General features: G+C 58.0%; 1 protein-coding gene across 3 annotated transcripts in view; it reads right to left on the bottom strand.

Moving 5' to 3' along the window:
* ITGA9 (integrin subunit alpha 9) overlaps window positions 1–24,870 on the bottom strand; it is a 302,474-nt gene that overhangs the window by 230,264 nt on the left and 47,340 nt on the right. For 2 of the 3 annotated variants that reach the window (XM_070073006.2, XM_089331344.1), the window contains exons 5-10: window positions 24,429–24,496; window positions 16,764–16,893; window positions 14,130–14,215; window positions 13,434–13,502; window positions 8,016–8,153; window positions 4,865–4,970 (exon numbers count right to left, since the gene is read on the bottom strand). In XM_070073006.2, the coding sequence (XP_069929107.2) occupies window positions 4,865–4,970; window positions 8,016–8,153; window positions 13,434–13,502; window positions 14,130–14,215; window positions 16,764–16,893; window positions 24,429–24,496 (597 nt within the window). Of the gene's footprint in view, window positions 1–4,864; window positions 4,971–8,015; window positions 8,154–10,115; window positions 10,235–13,433; window positions 13,503–14,129; window positions 14,216–16,763; window positions 16,894–24,428; window positions 24,497–24,870 lie in introns of those variants that run through there. The other variant, XM_089331343.1, reaches the window with a different exon arrangement.

Below are 24,870 nucleotides of genomic sequence, written 5' to 3'. Positions count from 1 at the left end.
ATCAGTAGCATTATTATACACCAATAGTGAATCACCTGAAAAAAGAAATTAAAATAGCAATCCCATGTATAACAGCTACAAAAAATAAAATATCCGACAATAAATTTAACCAAAGAGGTGAGAGATCTCTAGAATGAAAACTATAACCCACTGACAGAAGAAACTAAAGAGGACACAAGGAAACAGAAAGATATCCCATGTTCATGGATTGGAATAATACTGTTAAAACATACACACTACCCAAAGCAATTCAAAGACTGAATGCATTTCCTATCAAAATTCCAATGACATTTTTCACAGAACTTAAAAAAAACACTACTAAAATTTGTATAGAAACACAAAAGACCTAAAATAGCCAAATCAGTCCTGAGCAAAAAGAACAAAGCAGGAGGCATTACACTGTCTGACTTAAAATACATTACAAAGCTAAGTAATTAAAACAGCATGGCAGGGACCAGAGCTGTGGGGCAACAGACGGGGCTGCCACTAGAGATGCCATGGTGGCATCCTACATCACAGCACCAGTTTCCATCCTGGCTGTTCCCCTTCCAAACCAGCTCCCTACCCTAACCGAATGTGCCTGGGAGGGCAGCATATGGTGACCCAAGTACTTGGGTCCGACCACTTGCATGGGAGACGTGGAAGGAGTAACCTGGCCCAGGCCAGGCTCTTCTCGCCCACCCCCACCCATCACTCTGCCTTCCAAATACATAAATAAATCTTATAAAAAGCATGATATTGGCATAAAGCAGATCCACAGACCAATGGAACATACTAGACCCTAGAAGTAAATCCACACAGCTACAGACAACTAATCTTTCACACTGGCTTGAACACGCATTGACAAGAAGTCTTTTTAATAAATGGCGGTGGGAAAGCTGATGTTCACATGGAAAAGAATGACAGCAGAACTACCTTTCACTATGTACAAAAACCAACTCAAAATAGAATAAAGACCTAAAGTGAGATGTGAAACCTTGACACATCAGAAGAGAACACAGGGAAAACAGCTGGACACTGGAATGGCCACGCATCCTCATGATCAAACTCAAAAGCAGAGAAAGTAAAAGCAAAAATGGACAAACGAGACTTCATCAAACTAAAGAGCTTTTACAGAGCCAAAGAAACCAAGCGAAGAGACGATCCACAGACGTGAGAAAATACGCACAGGCTCTACGTCGGACGGGGGGCAACATCCAGAATCCACAAGGAACTCAAAAAATCAGTAATACTCCAGTTAAAAATGGACAGTGGATCTAAACAGGCCTTTCTCCCAGGAGCACCCAGAAGTGGCCAGCAGGGGCAAGAAAGGAATTCTCAGCATCACTAACCACCAGGGAAACGTGAATCAACAGCGGGAGAGCCCTCGCTCAGTAAGACTGGTTATCACCAGAACGAACGCGGTTATCAAGTGTCGGCAAGGGAGTGGAGAAACGAGCACACTACACACTGCTGGGCCACAAATTACAGGAGGGCGGGCCCTCAGAACACTAAGAACAGAACTGCACGGGACCCAGATGTACCCAGGAGAAATGCCACCCAGTAGAAGAGACACCTGCGCACCAGTCACAGCAGCCAATGAACGGGAGCCACCCGCGTGTCCGCCTCCGGGGCCTGGTGAGGACCGTGCAGGGTGCACGCACACGCACACGGCTCAGTGGTAAAAAGGAGGGGTTTTGTCCTCTGCTACGACTTGGCACTGGGTTTGTTATGCTAAGCGAAATGGCCGAGAGAGAGACGAGGGTCACGTGAGCTCACTCACTTGCGGTGTCTCAAACACAGATGCTCTGAACAAGGATTTTTGACGCTTTCACTGTAAAGCAACGTTAGGTGAACCTACCCTGATTGGATCTCATACAAGCTACACGTGTAACAAAACACCACCTAAACCCCATAAATATGCACAATTTTCCTTTGTCCACTAAAATTGTTCTGATAAAATAAATAATTTTAAAAAGTCAACCTGGGGCTGGCGCTGTGGCATGGCAGGCAAAGCCTCTGCCTGCAGTGCCGGCCTCCCACGTGGGCGTCGGTGTGGGGAGCAACCGGACTAGACTGAGTTACTGGAATTAAGACTTATTCTATGCATCTGCTCTCCCACAATATGGCGCTGGGAGAGAAGTAAACAGCTTCCGCACAGCTGCCTCCAGTTCAACTAATAAACTGTAGGACTTGCTATTGATTGGAGGAGAGCAGCGTACTCGGCGTGTGGGCAGCCGAGTTGGGATTGGCGGAGGAGGACTATAAAGGAGGAGAGAGACGGCATGCACCAGGAACATCTATGGGGAACATCTAAGGGGAACACCTGTGCAGCCCCCGAGAAGAGCCGGCCGGCGGTGTGCCGCTCCCCTGCGGAAGTGGGGAATGTGGCAGGGGGAACTGCCCTTCCACGGAGGTGGAAGGGATAGTAGCCAACCCGGGAAGAACCAGCAGCAAACCCGGGGAGGGCCGAGCAGACGAAAGAACAGCGCAGGGTCCTGTGTCGTTCCTCCACGAAGAGGGGGAGCGACATAATGGTGCCGTGACTCGGATAGGAAACCTAGGACGGATAGGAAACTTAGGACGGATAGAAAACTTAGGAGGGAAGAAACGTGACTCGGATAGGAAACCTGACTCGGATTAGGAAACCTAGCTCGGATAGGAAACCTAGGATGGATATGAAACTTAGGAGGGAAGAAACGGGAAGCCTAGGGAAAATACCAGAGAGAGAGACTAGCAAACAGCCTAGGGAAAAGCTGGACGAAAAAGGAGCCGGAAGAAGCTATTGAAAGCCTAGGCATAGACTCAGATACGGACTACGGGGGGAAGCTGGGAGAAATCTCTAAGGTCGAAAGCGAAAGTGAAAGCTAGAACAAACAGACTCGGATGTGGACTGTGGGGAGAGGCCAGGAGAAATGAGGGAGGAATATTGTTGGAAGAAAACTTAGGGAAACATACCGGGTAGAGAAAAATGTTAGGGAAATTGAAGCCGCGGAGGGCAGGCCAAGGCGGATACGAAAGCCACTTTGGGATTCTCAAGTTAGCCCGGGAATAGGGGGCGAAAAGTTGAAACCAGAAGCTGAAACGTAAGCCAGATTGGGATCCGTCTGATTAGCCCGGGGAGCAAAAGACGGGAAGCCAAATTGTGGGGCGGAGACGTATGCTGGGTTGAATTCGCCAGGCTAGCCCGGGGAACTTAGATTGAATGCTAGTGGTGGACACGTAAGCTACGCTGTGTTACTCGCGGAAGCCGCCGCGTGCAGAGAGAGCACGGGGCGTGAATAGATAGGGAACGGGGCTGGCGCGAGGCCGTGGTGCAGACGCGAAGGGCGTGGAGACCGCGGAGCGCGCGAAGCCAAGCCGCGCAAAGCCGGGAAGCTGCGCAGATGAAAGAGGCGCGGGCTGAAGCGGCTCAGAGCCGGCAAGGCGCCGAGAAGCAGCCTCGGGGCGGAGCTGCCGGCAGGGCGAGGCGCCGGGAAGCTGCAGGGATAAGAGAAATAGAAGTTTAGAAATAAAATGAGAGAAATAAGAATGCTGGGAGATAGAAGTAAAATGGGAGAAATAGGAATGCCCAGAGATAGAGAAATAGAGAAATAGAAAGGCCTCCCTACAACACTGCAATGTGAGAGCTTGGATTCGGTCTGCCTGATTAGGGAAGTGGTGAGCACCTGCGGGCGGCTAGCAGCTTATGCACCGCAGGTCACCGAAGACAGGCACATTATCAACACCAATAAGTCACCCCACAACATGGCAATGAGAGGGCTTGGATTCGGTCTGCCTGATTAAGGCGGTAAGCACCAGCAAGCAGCTCGACCAGAGTATGAGCTGCAGGTCACCGAAGATAGGCACGAATCAACACCAATAAGCCTCCTCACAATATGGCAATGAGAAGGCTTGGATTCGGTTTGCCTGATAGGGCTTGTAAGCCCCTGCAGGCTCGACCAGAGCATGCGCTGCAGGGCACCGAACACAGGCACGCATCAGCGCCTAAAAACCTCCTCACAACATGGCGAAGAGAGGACCCGGATTCGGTTTGCCTGATTGATAGGACTTGTAAGAGCCTGTGGCAACTCTAGCAAGTAGAGCAGAGTGTGTGCCGCGGGACACCGAAGACAGGCGCGTATCAACGCCAAAAAATAAAAAGAAAGGGGGATCTGTGGGGAGCAACCGGACTAGACTGAGTTACTGGAATTAAGACTTATTCTATGCATCTGCTCTCCCACAATATGGCGCTGGGAGAGAAGTAAACAGCTTCCGCACAGCTGCCTCCAGTTCAACTAATAAACTGTAGGACTTGCTCCTGATTGGAGGAGAGCAGCGTACTCGGCGTGTGGGCAGCCAAGTTAGGATTGGCGGAGGAGGACTATAAAGGAGGAGAGAGACGGCATGCACCGGGAACATCTATGGGGAACATCTAAGGGGAACACCTGTGCAGCCCCCGAGAAAGCCGGCCGGCGGTGTGCCGCTCCCCTGCGGAAGTGGGGAATGTGGCCAGGGGGAACTGCCCTTCCACGGAGGTGGAAGGGATAGTAGCCAACCCGGGAAGAACCAGCAGCAAACCCGGGGAGGGCCGAGCAGACGAAAGAACAGCGCAGGGTCCTGTGTCGTTCCTCCACGAAGAGGGGGAGCGACACGTCAGTTTGAGTGCCGGCTGTTCTACTTCTAGTACGGCTCTCTGCTACGGCCTGGGAAGGCAGTGGAAGATGGACCAAGTCCTTGGGCCCTGCACTCGCATGGGAGACCCAGAAGGAGCTCCCAGCTCCTGGCTTCCAATCGGCCCAGCTCCAGCCGCTGCAGCCATTTGGGGAGGGAACCACAGAGGCGAGTCGGGTGGGACGGACACAGGCGGCCGCTGCGCTCTAACGTGAGCGGTGGGCCCGCTCACCTGGGAAGCCGTCGTCGTCCAGGTCGCCCAGGCTGGCGATGCTCTCCCCGAAGTGTGCGTTGTAGGCGCCATCCCCAGCCAGAGCCAGCTGCTCCTCCAGGGCTCCCTGGGAAACAGGATGGAGGGGTGAGAGGGAAACAGAACAAAGACAAACAGAACAAAGCGAAAAACAATAAAAACCAGAGCTGCGACACGGCCCTCCGAGAGCGCTCCCTTGCCAGGAAACACCTGGGAGGCAGCACAGGCACCCAAGCTTCTCGCCCCGGGGGCAAAGCAAGTCCTTTACCCAGGTGCGCCGTGGAGGGCAGGAAGTGGCGGGCTGGCCATGACGACAGCTGCCCTTGTCCCCACAACTCGCCCCTGGCCAGCCACGGCCCACCTGCTCCCCTGCTGTCCCCGCAGCGGCCCTCTCCCCACAGCTGTTCTAAAGGGGCACACACGTCTCTACCTTTTCTCTCCCGTCCCTTGTGGTGCAAATTCACGAAGATGCTTTTGCAAAGCACACGGCCAACGGCTCTTCAAAAAGTTCACGGAAATGTACACTATGAATAGGTACGGACTTCAATTTTTTTTTTTCATCAAAATATTTACCTTTGAATTCCACTTTTCTAGAAACCTTCTGAAGCACCTTGAACTAGCAATTCTGATAGAAAGAGTCAGGGTTCCAAACAAACACCTTGGCCGGTTTATCAGGCCTGGCTCAGGTCGGAATTTCCCGGGCCAGCTGTGAGAGGGGGAGAGCGGTCAAGGCAGAAGGTGTGGGAAGGGCCACTCGCTCCCCAAATCGCCAACATGTGAATCTCAGAGCCGGCACCAGGACCCAGGGTGCTGCTCTGGGACGGCAGAGTGTTTGCCCCACCCCAGCGTACCCATAAGCCACTGCGGTCTGGCTTGGTCAGGACCAAGGCTTGCTCGCCATAAACACAGTCTGCAACCTGCAAACGCTAAGGACATGATGATTCCTGAGTCAGCAAAGCTCCCCAACCCAAACAACAACGCCATCACCACCCTGGAGCCGAGGGGGCTGCTGCCAGGACCCCACGGTGGGTATCAGAACCACAGATGCTCACGCTCCTTACGTAAGATGCTGCCGCGCTGGCACAACCTCTGCGCCTCAGTCGCCTCCAGATTGCTTGCCTAACACAAGGTTATGACACATAAACGCTAGCGGTGCTGCGTGGGTTAGGAAACAGCAGCAAGAACCAGAGTGTGCATGTGCAGTACAGAGGCAACCTCCCCCGAGCAGGTGCAACCCACGGCTGGCTGAGTCCACGGATGTGGCAGCCCTGAGTATGGAGCCTTCGCTGGATGCACTGATTTGCTCCTGGTACAGAGACGGGCAAGAGGAGAAGGCACCAATGGCTGTCTACGTAGCAGGTGCCGTGTAGCCACCCCCTCATCTGAATCACACCAGGACTCCACAAGGACACGATCCTTCCCACTTCAAGGACAAGGAAACTAGGTCACCAGCTTCGGGCTACCTAGTCACGTCACGTGGGCTAGTGTAGGGAGCAACTGAGACTAGACTAAGTTACTGGAATTAAGACTTATTCTATGCATCTGCTCTCCCACAATATGGCGCTGAGAGAGAGACCAAACAACCTCTACGCAGCTGCCTCATCAGTTTGATAAGCTGCAGGAGCTGATCCTGCTCCTGATTGGAGGAGAGCAGCGTGCTTGGCGTGTGGGCAGCAGAGCTGGGATTGGTGGAAGAGGACTATAAAGGAGGAGAGAGACCACATGCACCAGGAACACCTAAGGGGAACATCCGGATAACATCTGAGCAGCCCCCGAGAGAGCCGGCTGGCGGTGTGCCGCTCCTCCACGGAAGCGGGGAAAGCGGAGGGGGTTCCGCCCCTCCAGGGAGGTGGAGGGGCCGGTAGCTAACCCGGGACGGCGTCGTTCCTCCGCAAGTGAGGGATCGGCAGCTAACCCGGGAAGAGCCGGGCAAAGAGAACAGCGCAGGGTCCAGTGTCGTTCCTCCGCGAATGGGGGAGCAACAGGCTAGGAAGTGCCAAAACCAAGGAAAAGGACGCCACACAGTATAACTCCAGGAGCCCTGAGAGAGCAGGAGCCAGGAGCCAGGCGGGGTGGGGACAGACACAGTGTGCCCTTCAGACGTCGCTGAGTCGGCTGAAGGGACCTGACTGAACGCTCTGCACACGTCTGTGCAGAACAGGCCACGCCAAAGGTGGCTCCCTGATTGGTTCATGTAGCATGTCTTATTAGCATACACTTTCAGATCCCTGATTATCTGTTATCCCTGCCTTCTGATTGGTTGGTATTTTGGCCTCCCTACTGGTTGTTATTCTGCCCCTCCCCTTGACTGGTTACAATTCTACTCACTTTCCAGAAAGGGGCCAATCAGAGGGAGCCAATTTGTGTATAAAAGAGCCAGCACTGGCAAGCTTCGCTGGCGACAGCTCCCTGCACACCAGGTTTCGCACTTTCAATCAAGCTCACTCTGCTCACTGGCCCCGTCCATGTGGAAATCCTTCTTCAAGGTGAGACGAAACAGATCGCCCTCATCCTCCCACAGCACCATGGTTCAAACTCCCACCCAGCCCCCAAGCTTCCTGCTCTTCCACCCCTCCATCCGCCTTGCAATCAATGTTCAATGGGCCAGGGTTCCACGGGAGTAAGATACCCTCGTCCTTGGGGACATGCCGGCCAGGGAAGCACCATGAGTAGTGGCATCACACCCACAGCGGGTCTGGGACACTATCATGCTCCACAATTCCACTCCTGACGCAGACACCAGTGGATCTGCTGGGCCCAGTGCCCGGGAAAATGTTTCGGCCTCCTGCAGACACGCTGGCAGGCACGCTCACCGAATGCCCACTGCTGTTCCCCACACAGCGACCTCATTCCTGCCCAAGTCCCTCCCTGCTGCGCCTTCCTGGCACGGCCAAGAGTCATCGCCATCATCCAGAGAAGCGTCTTCCCTCCCAGGTCTTGGAGGAGCCTGCAGACCTCAGAGGCACCACGCAGCGTGAGCGGCTGTGGCTCTCTCTTTGTCCCCTGGCTCTCCCTATGCTGACCAGCCTCACATTCTGGCCTCAGTCTCCACAGTTGCACGCCCAGCGCATGCCTGCATGATTGCTAGGTCCCACCCCCACACTCATACCCCTCTGCCCAGCTTCGTACTCACGTTTCCTCTGTTGATGTAGACGGTCACCTGCCCCTCGTCCCTGATCTCAGAAAACATGGGGGCCCCCACCAGCAGGTCAGAGAGGCCATCGCCGTTCAGGTCCACTGCGCACAAGGAGGAGCCGAAGTAAGAGCCCATCTGCAACCAAGGGGAGGGCAACAAAGCGTTCAGTGTCTGTGCTCCCACAGAAGCCTCACCCTCCTCCTCCACCAACACCCACTCCCCGCCCCACGGCGGCTGTGACGACCCCCAGCCCCACAGTGACTGTGACGACCCTCAGCCCCTTGGCAGCTGTGACGACCCCCAGCCCTGCAGTGACTGTGACGACCCTCAGCCCCGCAGTGACTGTGACAACCTCCAGCCCCACGGCGGCTGTGACAACCCCGACACTGCCCGGGCAGCCTCAGTGGGCTTTCTGGCAGCCAGCAGGGCCCAATCTGAGAGCCAAGCTAACTGGCTTGGGGTTCCCGTCTCCTGAAGTCCCCTCACAGGCAGACAGAGACCCCCTGCCCGGAGAATGCAGCGCTGTTTTTAAACATCTAAGAGGAGGCTACACATGGAGTCGCCACAGTGAGAAGGTGCCCCAGGGCTGGCATCAAGACACAGAGGTTGCAGCCTCTGCCTGTGACGCCAGCATCCCACGTGGGAGCCTGTGTGAGTCCCGGCTGCTCCACGTCCAATCCAGCTCTCTGCTGTGGCCCGGGAAAAGTAGCAGAAGATGGCCCAAGTGCTTGGGCCCCCACACCCACGTGGGAGACCAGGAAGAAGCTCCTGGCTCCTGGCTTTGGTCTGCCCAGCTACTTGGGGAGTGAACCAGCGGATGGAAGATCAATCTCTCTCTCCCCCTTTCCTTCTCCCTCTCTGCAACTCTTTCAAATAAATACAATAAATCTTTTTTTTTTAAGTGCCTCATATATGTGGCATTTGACAAGGCCAGGCGAACAGGAATATGAAAGTTCACCAGACATGAAAATAAATATCTCAGGAAGAAGTCAGGGCCTCTCCAGGGTCTGGGCGGCTAAAGACGGCCGAGGGGGGCAGGACGTGAAGTGACAGAAGAGGTACCACTGGGAAGGGGGCAGAGCCGCTGCACACGCAGGGGCCCCGAGCCACAGCACTCGGCTCCTGCGCCTTCCACTGCAGGACGGTGCAAAAGCAAAGTGGATCCAGCGGAAGCGAGCTTGCAGCTCTGCGCTGTGCCCCTTCCCCAGGGACGGGACCGTGAACCCCGGCCAGGCGGGGCAGCCCGCGACCTCGGGGCACGCACTGCCACTCCAGAGCACCGATGGCGGGGATCAGGTGCGGGGACTGCGTGTTCAGCCTCTCTGTGTTTCTCACCAACGACGGGGCAAGGGACCGTGACTCCACGGAAGCCAAGCAGCCCCAACAGGGGCTCGTCTTCCAGCAGAGCCTACTCTACACTAAGCATTCCAAATCCAGGAGTGGCTCCCGCCCAACGACAGCCCAGGGGAAGACCAACCTGCAGACAATCAAGCTTCCCCTTCTTCAAGAGAAGCCGAGAACCTACAATGCCGTGGAAAGTGCCCAGTGTTCAATGCTGGCATTCATAATTCACAGGCATTGCACAGGCCAAACACAAAATGCTGTAGGCTCTATCTTTGCCAAAGGCTGCCAGTTTTGCAATCTCCATTTTAAAATAATAGTAACAACAATAATAATAATAACATATATGTTTAAGTGCCGCCCTTCTAAAATAAATGTTTTCAAAGGGCTCTGGTTTTATGAACACAAACAAGCCTTTCTCTCATCGCCTGGAGCAAGCTGGCGGCTGAGGTCGAGCCTGCTCCAATCTACTTCCTGCGACGGCGCTGGCACAGCAGGGCTTTGCGGTGGCCTCTCAGAAATCCTCCCCCACTGCCTGGCCCTTGCCAAAGCCACCGCTCTCCCCAGTTCTCCACAGAGCAGAGCACGGGGCAGGGCTGGAATCAGAGGTGGGGAGGGGCAGAACCCAAGTTGATAGTCACCCACTCGGTGGCCCTGCCCACTGCTGATCTGAGCCCCCTCCCCGCCCAGTGGGCTAGTTAAGTTGGCACCGCGGGCGGTGTTGCACCAGAGCCCCCTGGGCAGGAAGCTGCCCACCTAGCTTTTGAAGCACACGCGATCTGCGTAATCTGGGAATTCAACACAAGTCCAGGATGGCCACGATGCGCTCTTGGGAGAAGGCCCCTTGGTCAGAGCTCCCGGAAGGCCAGGAATGAGGAGCTGGGTGCCTGGAGAGACACGGGAAGCACCCAGGTGTCAGCGATGGCGCACGCACTGCGTGTGGAGACCAGGATCGCGCTACTTGGTGTTGGGTTTGCTTTTTCCTGATGGGGAGCCAGGATGCAGGATCCTCTGACCAGATTTGAGCCAAACAAAGCAGAAATGAATGGTGGGGAGGGGGGCTCGCTGGGCTGGAGCCCCGCCCTGTGTGCTGTGCTGGGCCCAGGGGTAAGTAAAGGCATCCTCGGACAGCCAGGGGCCAAGGCCTCGCCCCGAGAGCGAACGGAGAAGTCAGAAACCAGAAGGCCGCATTTCTCCTGGCGAGAGGCAGGATAAGCAACAGGAAGAGAGAGGACGCTGGCTTCAGAACCCGAGCGATGACGCCGGGGGCGGAGCTACCTGGAGACACTGGGACAGAGGCCCGAAACGAAAGGGCGGCTCCAGACGGTGTGATGGCAGGGGGAGGAGGAGGGCCCCGCGGTTCTGCAGCTGCGCCCCGCACAGCCAGGCCCCGCCGGCCCCTCCTCTGGAACAGGCTCTGTGTCCATCACACTACGGACATGCAAGTCTGTCCCAGAACGTGACCGCACCGTGTCCGCGGGGAGTCTGGACGAGTGCGTGCCGGTTCACCTGGTCCCTCACAGCACCTACGGCTGATCCACCCCCGCACCTGACCAGCCTGGGCAGAGGTGGGTGGCTGCGTTAAGTTAGTCTCTGGGGAGCCGGCGCGTGGCACAGCGGGTAAAAGCTGCTGCCGGCAACACCAGCATCTCACACGGGCACCGGTTTAAGTCCCGGCTGCTCCACTGCCCATCCAGCTCCCTGCTATGCGCCCGGGAAAGCAGCAGAGGACAAACCAAGTGCTTGGGCCCTGCACCCACGTGGGAGACCCAGAAAAAGCTTGTGGCTCCTGGCTTTGGTCAGGCCTTCCCAGGCTGTTGAGGCCATCTGGGGAGTGAACCAGTAGATGGGAGATTCTTTCTTTCTCTCTCTCTCTCTTTCTCTCGCCTCTGTGTGTGTGTGTGTATGTGTGTGTGTAACCTTGACTTTCAAATAAGTAAGTCTTTAAAAAAATAAATAAGTAAGTCTTTAAAAAAATAAATAAGTACGGCAGGCGCCGCGGCTCACTAGGCTAATCCTCCACCTAGCAGCGCCGGCACACGGGGTTCTAGTCCCGGTCAGGGCGCCAATTCTGTCCCGGTAGCTCCTCTTCCAGTCCAGCTCTCTGCTGTGGCCCGGGAGTGCAGTGGAAGATGGCCCAGGTGCTTGTGCCCTGCACCCCATGGGAGACCAGGAGAAGCACCTGGCTCCTGGCTTTGGATCGGCGCAGCACCGGCCATAGCAACCACTTGGGGGGTGAACCAACAGAAGGAAGACCTTTCTCTCTGTCTCTTTCTCTCTCTCTAACTCTGCCTGTCAATAATAATAATAATAATAATAATAAATAAGTAAAGTTAGTGTCCAAAGCAGGGTTGTTCAAGAAGAGAAGGAACAAGTCCAGGTTGTTGCTGATGCCGGCCTGAGCCGGCCGAGGCAGCAGGGAGTGGAGGGGAGGGCAAAGCGGGTTAGGGGGCTCCGCTGTGACAGAACACCAGGAGGCTCGGCAGCCAGGGTGGCAGCATGTCCCCCCGGCAGCAGTCACCGCCAGGAACACTTTAACTTCACGCCTTCGAGCTCAGGTGCGTTGGCAGCGGAGGGAGCGGAGTTCGCTTGCCCGGGGGTTATTTCTTGGAGAAGGATCTGAAGTGTCGGGCTTCCTAGCACTCACATCCGGGGGCCTCCCTGTAGCACACAGCCTGTGGCTATTTATTTTCTAACCTAAGGCGTGCTTGGAAAACCTCAGTCATTTTCCAATGTTGTTGCTTCGGGGTTTTGGAAATGTTAGAATAACACAGGCCCGCACAGTTCCTGGTGGGGGGAGGTGCAAAGCCGATGTGAGAAAAATGCAGCGCTGACTTTGCGGATGAGTTGTTTTTTTATTCAGATGAGTGGCACCATCATCCCTGACATCTGGATAGAGGACTGCGAAAACTGCCCAGAAGTCTGTGAGGGAGACCCAGACTCAGAGGAGGGCTCGGCATACCCAATATGGGATCGGTGGGATGGTTCCAGGCCAGCGGGCAGCAGGACTAACACAGCAGGGGCAGAACTGGGGCGCGGGGAGGGAACAGGGCTCTCCCACTGTCTCAGGGCAGGGAGGGTGGATGCACCCCCAGCATTCTTGGCTCCTGCGGTCTCCTCACTACCAGCGCCGCTCTCCCACTGTCTCAGGGCAGGGTCGGGTAGATGCACCCCCCAGCGTTCTTTGCTCCTGCGGTCTCCTCACTACCAGCGCCGCTCTCCCACTGTCTCAGGGCAGGGAGGGTGGACACACCTGCCGGTGCACTCCTGTCTCCCGCAGTCTCCTCACTGCCGGCGCCCTCCGCTCCCTCCCAGAGCTCCGCCACATCCATCCTCCAAACTACCCCAAACCTCACGGCCTCAACCAGGCGATCTCAGCCAAACACCCTGGGATGCACGCTGCACTGAGAACAGCTGACAAGCCCGGGATAACGTGGTAGCACAGTCAAGGCCTCGTGGCGTGGATCGTGGCGTGGATCGTGGCGTGGCAGGGAGCCTTCAGGGCGGGGCCCGCTTCAGGGCAGCCTCCTGCTCTGAGGTTCTCAGAGAGACAGGGTGGCTTCTGTCCGGATGTGTGTGCGTGACCAGAATGGCAGTGACAGTGAGGACACAGGGAGAGGGGTGCCCAGCACTGGGCTGAGATGGGGACGGCGACGTGCACCTGTCCACCTCTGTCCTGTAAAAGCCATCACTCACGTGCAATAGCTCTGCCACCTGTCCTCCTCTGCCCTGACCTCCCCGGGCTTGCAGGTGCACACGCAGGAGAAGGGGCAGAGTGGACACGGAGGCAGGAGGCAGGAGGCAGCCTCGTGACACGTGGGATGCCAGTGCCTGAGCCAGGGACAACCTCTGAATGTCTGCGCTGTCACTCAGCACTGCACAGACTCAGCTCCTACACGATGCCTCCTAAAGTAAGCCCACAAAACCCACAGGTTTCACACACAGCTGAGACTAGTGCAGACAGGACCAGCAAACGAACACGAAGCCTCTATGTGAAAGTTGTAGAAAGTGCTGAGTGACGCCTCGTGGTCCCGCTCGCAAACGGAACCCAGCACTTACCCCGGGAGGGCTCACCTTTTTACCTGATGCCTGAAAAACCTTGGTCAGCGTGCCGGATCGCCGATCAGCTCTGAAAATATAAACCTGCGGGGTGAAACAAAGGTCTGGTTAGGACGGAAGCAATGACCACGGCTGTCCTCAGCTTGTTCCGAGGAGTTCTGCTAAAACCAGGCATGTGGCAGGTGCGCTCATCCCGAGGACGGCCAGGCCTACGCCCGTGCAGCCTCGAGATGCGTCAGGAGCCCAGTGCTCCCCCTAAGCCCCGGGAGAAAAAAGGAGGAGGACTCGGGGCATAACTAAAGCTGCACGAAGCCAAAGCCAAGCACGGGAAGGAGCCGGAGGGGGACGGCCAGGCAGCTGGACAGCACTGGATGTCCCTGCTTTGAAGGGTGCGTGACGCCAGGGCTCAGTCTTGGAAATCTCTCTCTCTCTCTCTCTCTCTCTCTCTCTCTCACACACACACACACACACACACACACACACATACACACATACACACACACAGAGTCAGCTGTAAAGAACAGAGAGGGTGAGCAGGGTTCACACTCTGAGTCCAGCAGAACTCCCAGGCAGAAGGAAGCAGTCGGGGGGTTCTCCCTACCTGTCACACATCCGCCAGCTACCCAGGCGATAGCTCAGGTCAGCGGCCCCCACAGTGGAGGCAGCACCCGCCCCGGCCGACCCCTGCCACCCCACAGGCCTTCCCCTCACCTTTCCGACGCCTTCGTCCTGGGGGGCACCTCCCACCACGTCGGTGGTGGACGGGTGAGAGAAGTGGCCAGCGGTCACTGCATAGCCTGGACAGCACGGGTGGAGAGCAGGGACAGGGTTGAGAAAGAAACACCCATCAGAGGGAGGAACCACTCAGGCGTCCCCGATACAGACAGGTACGCTGCAGCCGCCCTGGAGACAACCCCCAGGGAACAAACGGCAGCTGCCCATCTTCTCCCTGGCACTGTTCCGAAGGCCATGGGGGCATGGAAGAGCGCCTCCTGGGGTCCTCCCAGGAACCCGCACGCGCTCAGCTACAACGGCCATCCAGTAACCACACGCACCTGAAAGGCGGAACTGGACGAACAGGTGCATGCGTACCAACCACGCGGCCCCCACCCCGCTCAAACGACAGCACTGCAGAACCAGAGCCCCCGGGTTCCCTCCCGCCCTTTCCCAGTCACTGGGAGCGTCGTTCCGCTCTCCACCACTACACGCCAGCTTCGCCTTTTCTAAACTCCATTCAGCACGACACCTGGACATTTCTCTGCTTGCTTTTTGTTCTTGCGCTGAGCAGGTCCAGGGGATGCGTGCGTCCCACCTGTGGCCCTGGTGCTGGGCAGTCACGTGGGCTGCTTCCAGCCTGGGGCCGAGCTGAGTCTCGTTGCTATGAGCATTCCCAGACAAGCCTCTGACGCTTCCATTTCTTCTGTCCAGCGGCTCTGTGCCTGTGCCTCCTGTTCTACAGATTTAGAAGGAGCAGCACATGCTGAGCAATGTGCCCCAGATCACACCCAACCTGCGGCCTCTGGAGCCCTGGCTGATGACCACGCTCATGCTCCTTCTAGGGAAAAGGTCAAAGCGGACATGGATGGATGGATGGACGGACGGACGGTCGGTCAGTCAGCCTAAGAATCTAATGCAAACGTGATCTACGGACAAAAGCGACGGTAGACTGGGCTTGGTCCTCGTGCCTCCTGCCCAGCTGGGAGGCTGAGATCCTCCTCTGGCCAGCCCTCTCCCAGCTGCCGTCCACTCCCCAAACCTTGCCGTCCCCCTCAAGCCCTGTGCTGGGATCGTAAGCTGCTCACGTCTGTGACGACACCGCGTGGCTGACTTCGCCCAAGCCGAAGCCCACACCGCTAAGAGACGGACGCGTCAAAGCCTCCAGACGGCTGCAATCCCACGGCGCGGGGGGGAGGGGGGGGCTCTGCTCTGTACACAGGGAGACGCCGCAGACCCCGCAGTTTATTTAAACCGCCTTTCTTCTGCCTTCTCCTCACTCCACTGCAGTGAGCTCGTGCGGGATTGCTACTACACGGCCGGAACTGTGCCACGCCCTGGGAACGTGAGACCCCGCCTTGGCAGGGGTTTGGCCATGGTGGCAGGTGGCATTTCGGTGGCTCACTCAGGGGAGGTGGCCCAGGCTCAGCCTCTGCGCCCCAGCTCTGCCACATGACGTCAGCGAGCTGCAGGACCTCTCTGCACGTCAGTCTCCGAAACCACAACACGTGGATGATAACGGCGGCCGCCTCATGAGGCTGTGTCAGGAATTCCGTGGACACAGAGCCACAGGAGCGGGGCGAGTACAGCAGCCCACACCCCTGAGGCTCAGAGCAAACCCATGGCAGCACCCATGTCACAGGGAAATGGCCAGCAGCAATGTCCTGCCCTGACCTAACCAGGAACTCCCCCCGACGCCCCAGGCAGGCGGGGACCAGGGCTTCCCTGACTGTCTTGTCCCCTGCAGGCCTCCCTAAGCTCAGCTTCACTTTCAGTCCAGAACTAGAGCACTGGAGGTGTGGACTAAGGAAAAGAATCTTCTCATTGTCATCAGCACGAGCAAAGACAGCCCGTCTCTTTTCTTAAATGGGCAGGGCCTGGGCCCAGCACCACCCGTGCTGACGGCTGCTAAATCAAATTGTGTCTTTCTAGAAGACTGGAAAGGTAGAGACAATCAGAAAAATTTCTCTGATTTTTATTTTTGCGATGTAGACAGACAAAAGGAGAGAGAACTCTCATCCTCTGGTCCGCTCTCCAAACGCCCACAACAGCCAGGAGTGGGCCGGCCTGAAGCCAGGAGTCAGGAACCCAACCTGTCACGCCCGTGAGTGGCAGGAAACAAGTCCTGCAGCGGTCAGTGCCGGCTCGCAGGGTCTGCAGGAGCAGGAAGCTGGGGTCGGGAGCTCGAGGTGGGCACCAAACCCAGCCCAACGCGGGCCGCAGCTGCCTGCCCTCCGGGTCTTGTCAGTAAACCTCAACCCGAGACTGCCACCGTCATGGTGATTTCTGGCTCTTCCTAAAAGTCGCTTTGTCACCAGGAGGCGGGGACCCCATTCAAGAGTCCAGAATTCCCTTGCATTCGTTTATATCTGAACCTGAGAAACTGTTCAAAGAAGGAAACACAGCGTCTGCCTCCCCTGTGGTGTAGCTGTCAGGCTGTTCATCAAATCACCCAGTTGGAGTTCAGGTCCCTTCTACGGCTTCCACTCCGTGTGGGACTAGATCCCACGGCTTCCTGGCTAAAAGCACCCCTAACCAGAACTTCTTCTTTCCACCAACAAAGCAGTCACTTGTGAGCTTGGGGGAACTGGCCCTGCCGCCGTCTCTCACCTGCACCTCCCCGTCACTCACCCAGGTAGGTGTACCGCCTGCTCATGATCACATCGTCATTCAGCTTGAAATAGGTGTTGTCCGTCAGGTTCAGCACTTTGACCGTCCCAGCCCAATAGAACGACCCTGGGGCGCCCATCACCACCAGCTCCTGCCAGAGAGGAACGCAAGGGTTAACGGGGACGGAAGCAGAGGAGGGGTGCAAAGAGGACCACAGTCGATCCAGGAGAACCCAGGAGTAAGTCAGAAACACTGCACCAAGAGCCGTGAGGACGGCAGACGCACCAGGTTCCTGGTCTTCCGGAAATTGTACACAGGCAGGATTACGAGGACTGACAGGGAGACAGGAGGAGCAACACGCCTGTTCCTGCCCTGCCCACAGACAAGGGTGCACCTGCTCGTGTTTCCCCGACTTTACACCAAGATCAAACATGGCAATGGCAAACGACTGGCACTGTCCTAAACCTCACAACCCCAGGGAACAGCGCTCAGAGAAGGCGGCGACAGCCCACAGCCCTGAGACAGCCTGCCACCCCGCGGCCGCGCCTGCCTGACACCCAGCAAGACGGAAGCAGGAGCCAACATCAGCTGTGCAAAGACTCTGCGGGTCCTCGAGGGAAACCCTCCAGGGATGAGAGACCGTCTGCTGGGAATGCCCACCGCAGACTCGGAACCAGAACAGGTCAACAAGGGGAGGAGGAGAGAGCACGGACAGCGCGAGGCAGGATGACTGCCAACCACAGCAGAAGGCCAGGCGTCCCAGCGTCCACAGCCTGAGAGCACCTGTGCGGCAGACCACGTGATGGCCTGCAGGCATGGTCACGGGAGACCTCGAAGAAGCTCCTGGCTCCTGGCCGTTGTGGCCATCTGGGGAGTGAGCCAGCAGATGGAAGACCCCTCTCTCTCTCTCTCTCTCTCTCTCTCTCTCTCTGCCTTTCTAATAAATAAAATAAATATTTTTAAAAAAGAAAAACACACAGACGAAGGTTGGGAGGATGAGCCCCACTACACGATGGGTTTTTCCAGACCAGAGATGGGGTGACAGGGACGGCCCCTTCTCTCTCTTCCCCCAAAGCTTATTTTTTGTCTCTCACAATTCAGGGACGGGCGGTTTTCAGGGCTCTGGCGACAAGTGCACCGGTCAACTCCTCCAACTAAACCAGTGCCTCGGACAGCAGGCCCAGGACCCCCGGCTGCCGCTGGTCTCCCCAGCACGCTGTGCGCTCCCCGCAACGCCCCACCCCTGCTGTGCTCTGACCCTCTCTGGGCCTTCACAAGCCGGCTGACACGCGGGTCAGTCTGGGACAACGCTGCTGAGAAAAGAGAACACAGCCCGGGTCCGCTCCTGGGAGGTTCTCGAAGCGCCAGGCTGCGATGTCGGACAGCGGTCAGGACAGGGTGCTCCCGGGGCACTGCCAGCAGAGGGGGGAGAGGAAGCTGCCCGGGCAGCGGCCACGTCTGGGCTTGATGCGGATGGGGCGACACGGCGGACACGGCGCACGCGTCCGACAGAGCTCAGCCTCTGCACGCCTCCTGCCGCTGGATCTACCCAGCCTGACGTTCAAAGCTTCTGAAACAGGGATTAAAGACGGGCAAGGAAGCCATCGCTCCCACGCGCCACACGTGCCCGCGGGATGACACGGCTCCTTGGCCACGGCTCCAGCCTCCTTCCCCGGGAGGGAGCCCCATTCGCTGAAGTATCCACACGGCGAGGGAAATAACAGAAAACATCCACAGAGATCGCTGGTTCTTCACCCATGATGCCCAGCGGGTACCTACAGTTATGCGTGAGCCATTGAGCACAGGACAGAGGTCACGCCCCTTTGAGTGACACTCTTGGCAGAAGGCAACGTGCAAGTGTGCAAGATACTTCAGAAAAAAATTCTAGAAACGACACGATCTTAGAGGAACCCCTGAGCTGTTGGCAAAACCGCACGGCCGAGGCCATGCAGGCTGGGGGAGGGGGAGCCCGGCCCAGGCCATGCTCTCGTGGCCGACACCCACCACCCGTCCCTCCGCTCACCGGAACATTCCGGGACCAGCCCTCTCCCACCCAAGCCCTAACCAGGCCCAGCTCCGCTCAGCTTCCCGGATGAGAGGGGGCGTGGCCAGGGCAGGCCGCCTTTGAGGACTTGGATCCACGCGGGATGGACACACCCCCATCTGCGCCCTCAGAGGCCACGGCGGACGAGGCAGAGCGACCCCTGCCTGCTCCCGGCATTTTCCTCTCCCTTCCACCCAAAGGAGAGAGACAGGGCCAGGCCTGCAAACCGCAGGCCCGGGTAGGGCCCGTGCACCAGGAAACAGGGCAGCCTCTCCCAAGAGCGTCCATTAGCAGCTTCTGCAGAGGCCCCCACAAGGCACCATCAGTGGACCGGAGCAGGCGCTGGGGGTCCCGGGCTGTGCCGACCAGGCCTCCGCCCAGAGGTCCCCTGGCCCCCAGGGCTGGCAGCACTGGCCAAAGCCTTCTCTCGTGGCTCAGAAGTAGCCGTCACCACTGTCACTCTAGTCAAATACAGAGAGGCCCCAGGAACCTCTCCGTGCCCCTTCATGCAGGCCAGAACCCAGAGGGCTTCGAGGCCCTGAGGGTGCTGACCTCACCATCAAGCACCCGGGGCCACGGGGCCATGGCCACAAGGCCAGAGAGGCCATCCAGTCCAGCTTGGGCAGCAGCTGCGAGCCCACGGAGGGGCCAGACCAGTTCCCAGCAAAGGCAGGCCCAATGGGGAGAGGTCAGAGGGAGGGCGGCGGGGTGGGGGCGGCGAGGGGCCCCACAGCCCCGTTTCCTGCTTAGCCGCAAACAGCCCAAGTCCCCCACTGAGGGAGGAAGGGAGTTCAAGGACCTCCTGTTCAAGGAGGCCGAAAGCCTGGGAACACAGCGGAGGACAAAAACCACAGGGGCGGGAGACAGTGGTCTGGGGTCAGTCGGCGACCGGGACCACGAGGCGGCAGCTGCAGGGCTGCCTTCTCGTTGCTGCCCCCTGCCTGCACGGAGCCCCCCCAGCAGGGGCCACAGGGCACTGCTCCCTGGGGCCCGAATTCCAGAGCCTGCAGCTGGACCGAGGCCCCCGCATCCCTGCCATCACCCCGAGCCTGCACCGCCCCTGGACAGCCTCACTCCTGCCCCCCACACACACACACACCCCGGACACGCACTGACTTGCCAGGGGCTGGGACCCTCGCAGGGAACGGCCGCTCTGATTTCTGTGGGGAACCTGCCTTCCCTCCCACGTCTGAGGGGAGGCGTCTCCCCAGCCCCTTCTGAGCACACCCCCCCCAAGACAGCCTCCAGACCGCAGCGCTCAGCTCAGGCCGGGTGCTGGTGCCTGCGTCCAGACGCTGCCACAAAGGACTCTGGGAATGTGCTCGGCGCCTCACTCTGCAGCATCCGATCCATCCTGCACCAGCCCCCCGGCAGCTCCCAGAAACCCCTTCCCCTGCTCCCCAGTGCTCTGGCCACACAGCCCCCAGGCCCTGCCCTCACAGGTTCTAACCCCTCCCCCAATCATTTTGAGCCCTGAACTGTCAGCCTCGCGGCCCGGAGGCATGGCCGGCCCACAGCACAGCCTCCCACCTGGCTTCCCTCTCCCCAAGCCCCAGCCACCTTCCCACTAGCACTGCCGCCCACTGCGGCGGTCGCGCACTCGGAACGCCAGCGCTCACTCTGCCTGCCGGCGCACTGGACCCGCAGCAGAGATAACAACCTAGTCCTTCCTGGGAGGGGAGAGCGCGGTGCAGCCTGCACCACCAGGAGCTGGAACAAGGCCTCAGCAACAGCTCCAGTCCGGCTGCTCCGCTTCTGATCAGCTCCCTGCTAACGTGCCGTGGAGAGCAGAGGAGGAACTGCCTGTCAAAGAAGTATAAAATCCTGGATGGGTGGATGGGTGGGCGGGTGGGTGGATAGAGAGATGGATGGGTGGATGGACAGATGGATGGGTGGAAGGAAGGGAGGGAGGAAGGGAAGGAGGGAGGGAGGGAGGGAGGGAAGGGAGGGAGGGAGGGCGGGCGGGCGGGCAGGTCACCACAGGAGTGGGTTTGTCCCCGCAGCAGCCACAAGCCACACGACTGGAGCTGTGAAGAGTCAGGGTGGGCGAGGCTCGGGAACAGATGCAGCCGGGAAGGTAGGAAGGCCTGCAGGCCGTGGGAAGGCGTCTGGGTTTATCCCAGGTGGGATGGGAAGACACGGGAGCACTGTGCTGATTTTCAGTTTTTCAAAGATGGCTCTGGCCACGCGTGGAGGAGGAAGCAGGGGCTCTGCCGGGGGCTGAGGGCAGGACAACGGGGCTCAGGCACGCGGGGTGACATAGGTGTGGACAGAAACCTTCTGTGATGTGCGTTAGGGGCACAGGAGGTGGGACTTGCTGCTGGCCGCTGGCCGCTGGCAGGAGAGTGAGATAAGAGGAGAATCGTTTAACTTCTGCTCCCAACAGGTACGAGGACTGGAGATGCCATTCACAGGGCCTGCGTGGACGTCTGGGCAGAGCAGGTTATCCCAGGAATGGGTCGGCACAGCAGGAGTGACTGAGGGTGAGGGACACGCTCGGGAGGGAGGCTACGTCCCATTCCCGGTTTGCGAGCGAAGACAGTGAAACCACTGTCCACCCCGTCCTCTGCTGCGGGGGAACACTTTATTTTATTTATTTATTTTTTTGACAGGCAGAGTGGACAGTGAGAGAGAGAGACAGAGAGAAAGGTCTTCCTTTGCCGTTGGTTCACCCTCCAATGGCCGCCGCGGCCGGCACACCGCGCTGATCCAAAGCCAGGAGCCAGGTGCTTCTCCTGGTCTCCCATGGGGTGCAGGGCCCAAGCACCTGGGCCATCCTCCACTGCACTCCCTGGCCACAGCAGAGAGCTGGCCTGGAAGAGGGGCAACCGGGACAGAATCTGGCGCCCCGACCGGGACTAGAACCCGGTGTGCCGGCGCCGCAAGGCGGAGGATTAGCCTAGTGAGCCGCGGCGCCGGCCAGGGGAACACTTTCTACCTCCTCCTTGAACTTGAACAGGGGACAGTGTCGCTTCCGACACGAAGGGGCGTCCTCCACGCGGTGTCTGTCCCCAGGCCTCCTCCAGCTCTCTCCCCACTGTCTGGCACTGAGTGCCGCAGACAGGCGGCCTGGGAGAGCCAGGCCCATAGGCCAAGCCATGGGGTTGGGGTCTTAATGCTCTGTGGAATGTGAAGCCTGGGGTCAGAGTGACGTATGAGACGCTGGAAGATTCCTTAGGCTGCAGTGCATAAGACACAGAGGTCAACGATGGCCCGGGGTTGGTGATGCAGACGTCCTCAAACTGTGCGGTGCTGACAGCGACCGTGTCGGGCCCGTACAGGACACCACGCACGCCGTGAGCGGGTTCCACTGCTGCACATGCCAGCATGGGTTTTTAAAGGGGACCGAAGGAGGGCAGCTGGGGAAGGTATCTCCAGGAGACGATGGTGGCCTTTCTGGAGGCAGGGTGCTGACAATGGACGTGACGGAGTGACAGCCAAAAGCTGTCGTGCTGGGGCTATGTTTTGGAGGTTTGGAAAACAAGACTCCAGATGAGCCAGAGGTGGAGTGAACTGTGTTTTCTTTCGTTTTTTTCTGTTCAACTGAACAGATGACGGTACCACTCACAGAGCCCGGCGTGTCACTGTGCACACGGCAAAAGTCACCAAAACATTAAGACATGAGCAGTTGATAGGAAAGTCAAACTTAGAGTGGACGAGGGCCACCTTGGAAAATGGTCCTGGGGTGGGTATTTGGCCTAGTGGTTAAGCGGTCTCCCAGGCTGCACAGCTGGCTTCAGCTCCCAGCTCCCCTGCTAATACCGGCCCTGGAAGGCAGCAGGTGCTGGCCCAAGTAGCTGAGTCCCTGCCCCCCACAGGGGAGACTGCATTCCTGGTGCCCAGCGTTGGCCTGGCCCAGCCCTAGCCCTTGTGCACATTTAGGGAGTGAACCAGCCACGGGCGCTCTGTCTCTCTGCCTACCAAATAAATTTTTCTTTTTAAAGAAAAAGAGAAAGCAGTCATTTGAAACACACCTTCAAGGGTTAGCATTGTGGCTCTACCTCTCTCTGTAACTCTTTCAAATAAATAAAATAAATCTTAAAAAAAAAAAAAGAAGTGGAGCAGTCAGGGCTCCTGGGAGGCAGCAGGTGATGGCCCAGTGAGGTGGGTCCTGCCCCCTGCTTCCCACTTCAGCCCCCCACAGCCGCTGCCACTGCGGGCATTTGGGGAGTGAAACAGTAAATGGGAGCTCTCTCTCTCTCTTACCTGTCTCTGTCTCTGAAAAGGAAAATTTATTTTTTTTAAGATTTATTTTATTTATTTGAAAGAGTTACAGAGAGAGGTAGAGACAGAGAGAGAGGTCTTCCATCTGCTGGTTCACTCCCCAGATGGCCGCAATGGCTGGAGCTATGCTGATCCGAAGCCAGGAGCCAGGAGCTTCTTCCGGGTCTCCCACATGGGTGCAGGGGCCCAAGGACTTGGGCCATCTTCTACCGCTATCCCAGGGCACAGCAAAGAGCAGGATTGGAAGTAGAACAGCCGGGACCAAACTGGCACCCATATGGGATGCTGGTGCTGCAGGCGGCAGCTTTAACCCACTGTGCCACAGTGCCGGGCCCTGCTCCCCTTCTGATCCAGCTCCCTGCTACTGTGCCTGAAAAGCAGCAGAGGACGGCTCAAGTGCCTGAGCCCCTGCCTCCCAGGAAGGAAAGCCAGATGGAGTTCCAGGTTCTGGCTTCAGCCTGGCCTGCCTCAGCCCTGGCTGTTGCAAGCATTTAGGGAGTGAACCCGGAGATGGAAAATCCACCTAGTGACTGTGCGCGCACTCTCTTTCCCTCCCTCCTCCCTCCCTCCCCCTCTCTCTACTTTTCCAATAGATAAAAATATGGCCGGCGCCGAGGCTCACTGGGCTAATCCTTCGCCTCGCGGCGCCGGCACCCCGGGTTCTAGTCCTGGTCGGGGCGCCGGATTCTGTCCCGGTTGCCCCTCTTCCAGGCCAGCTCTCTGCTGTGGCCCAGAAGGGCAGTGGAGGATGGCCCAAGTGCTTGGGCCCTGCACCCCATGGGAGACCAGGAGGAGCACCTGGCTCCTGGCTTCAGATCAGCACGGTGCGCTGGTCGCAGCGCGCCGGCCGCGGCGGCCATTGGAGGGTGAACCAACAGCAAGGGAAGACCTTTCTCTCTGTCTGTCTCTCTCTCTCTCACTGTCCACTCTGCCTGTTAAAATTTTTTTAAAAAAATACATTAATCTTTTTAAAAAAAAAAAAGTGCCCCTCCAGCCAAGAGCAGGCTACCTCTGCCCTGCGCAGGCCTTAGGAGTACAGGGAGGGCACGGTTAGAGGTGTGGACAGACCCAGGCTCTTCACAAGGCCCACATGAGGCACCTACAGTGAGGCACCCCTCAGTGGCCCCAGGCTCCCCTGCACCCTCTTCGATCAACTCTGTCCACGAGTCTCCGAGTCAAGCCCACTCCCCTAGAAATCTCCAAAAGAGCCACCCCAGCCCCCTCTGCCCTGTGACCTCCAGCCAGCCGATGCCCCCCACCCCGGCCCCGACCCTCCCCCAACGTGAGGGCCAGACCCCCACTCAGAGCTCAGGCATCAGGAACAGAGAAGCCCGAGTGCCAGCGCTTACCAAAACCACGCTAGGCAAGGAAACACACAGCCCCCAGAGAAGAGCCGCGCCCGGAGAGCTGGCACCCACCTCGGTGCAGAAGCCGGCGATCCCCGCCTGGCAGGAGCCGTGTTCCTCCCCGTACTTCTTCTTGTACTCTACAGGGGAAGGAGGAAAGACAGCAAACCTTAGCAGGACAGTGCGCGCCAGCTGTGTGTGCAGCCGCTGCGGGCCGGCCCCAGGGCGCCGTCCAGCCGGGGGTGCGGAAGGGAAGTCTCCGGAACCCACCAGACCTCAAAAATCCAGACCCCAGTGCCATCAGGTAGGGAGGCTGCCAAGTGCCCTGGGCCGGGGTGGGGGTGAGGGGGGTGGAAACTTCCTCCGCCCCTGCGGGGTAGGGAAAAGGCGTGAGGCAGCCACAGCAATCAAGTGGGAGGGCCGGGGACAATTATTTCATTGACTTCAGAAAGCTTGGGGATCCCTGGTGGGCCCGAGGAGCTAAAAGCATGACCCAGAAGTGGAATGATGCGGC

This window comes from Oryctolagus cuniculus, chromosome 4 (assembly GCF_051225735.1).
Source record: "Oryctolagus cuniculus isolate XC-2025 breed Fujian yellow rabbit chromosome 4, ASM5122573v1, whole genome shotgun sequence".
NCBI classification, from domain to species: domain Eukaryota; kingdom Metazoa; phylum Chordata; class Mammalia; order Lagomorpha; family Leporidae; genus Oryctolagus; species Oryctolagus cuniculus.
The sequence above is the reverse complement of the archived record's forward strand: the minus strand, read 5'-3'. Positions and strand labels throughout refer to the sequence as shown.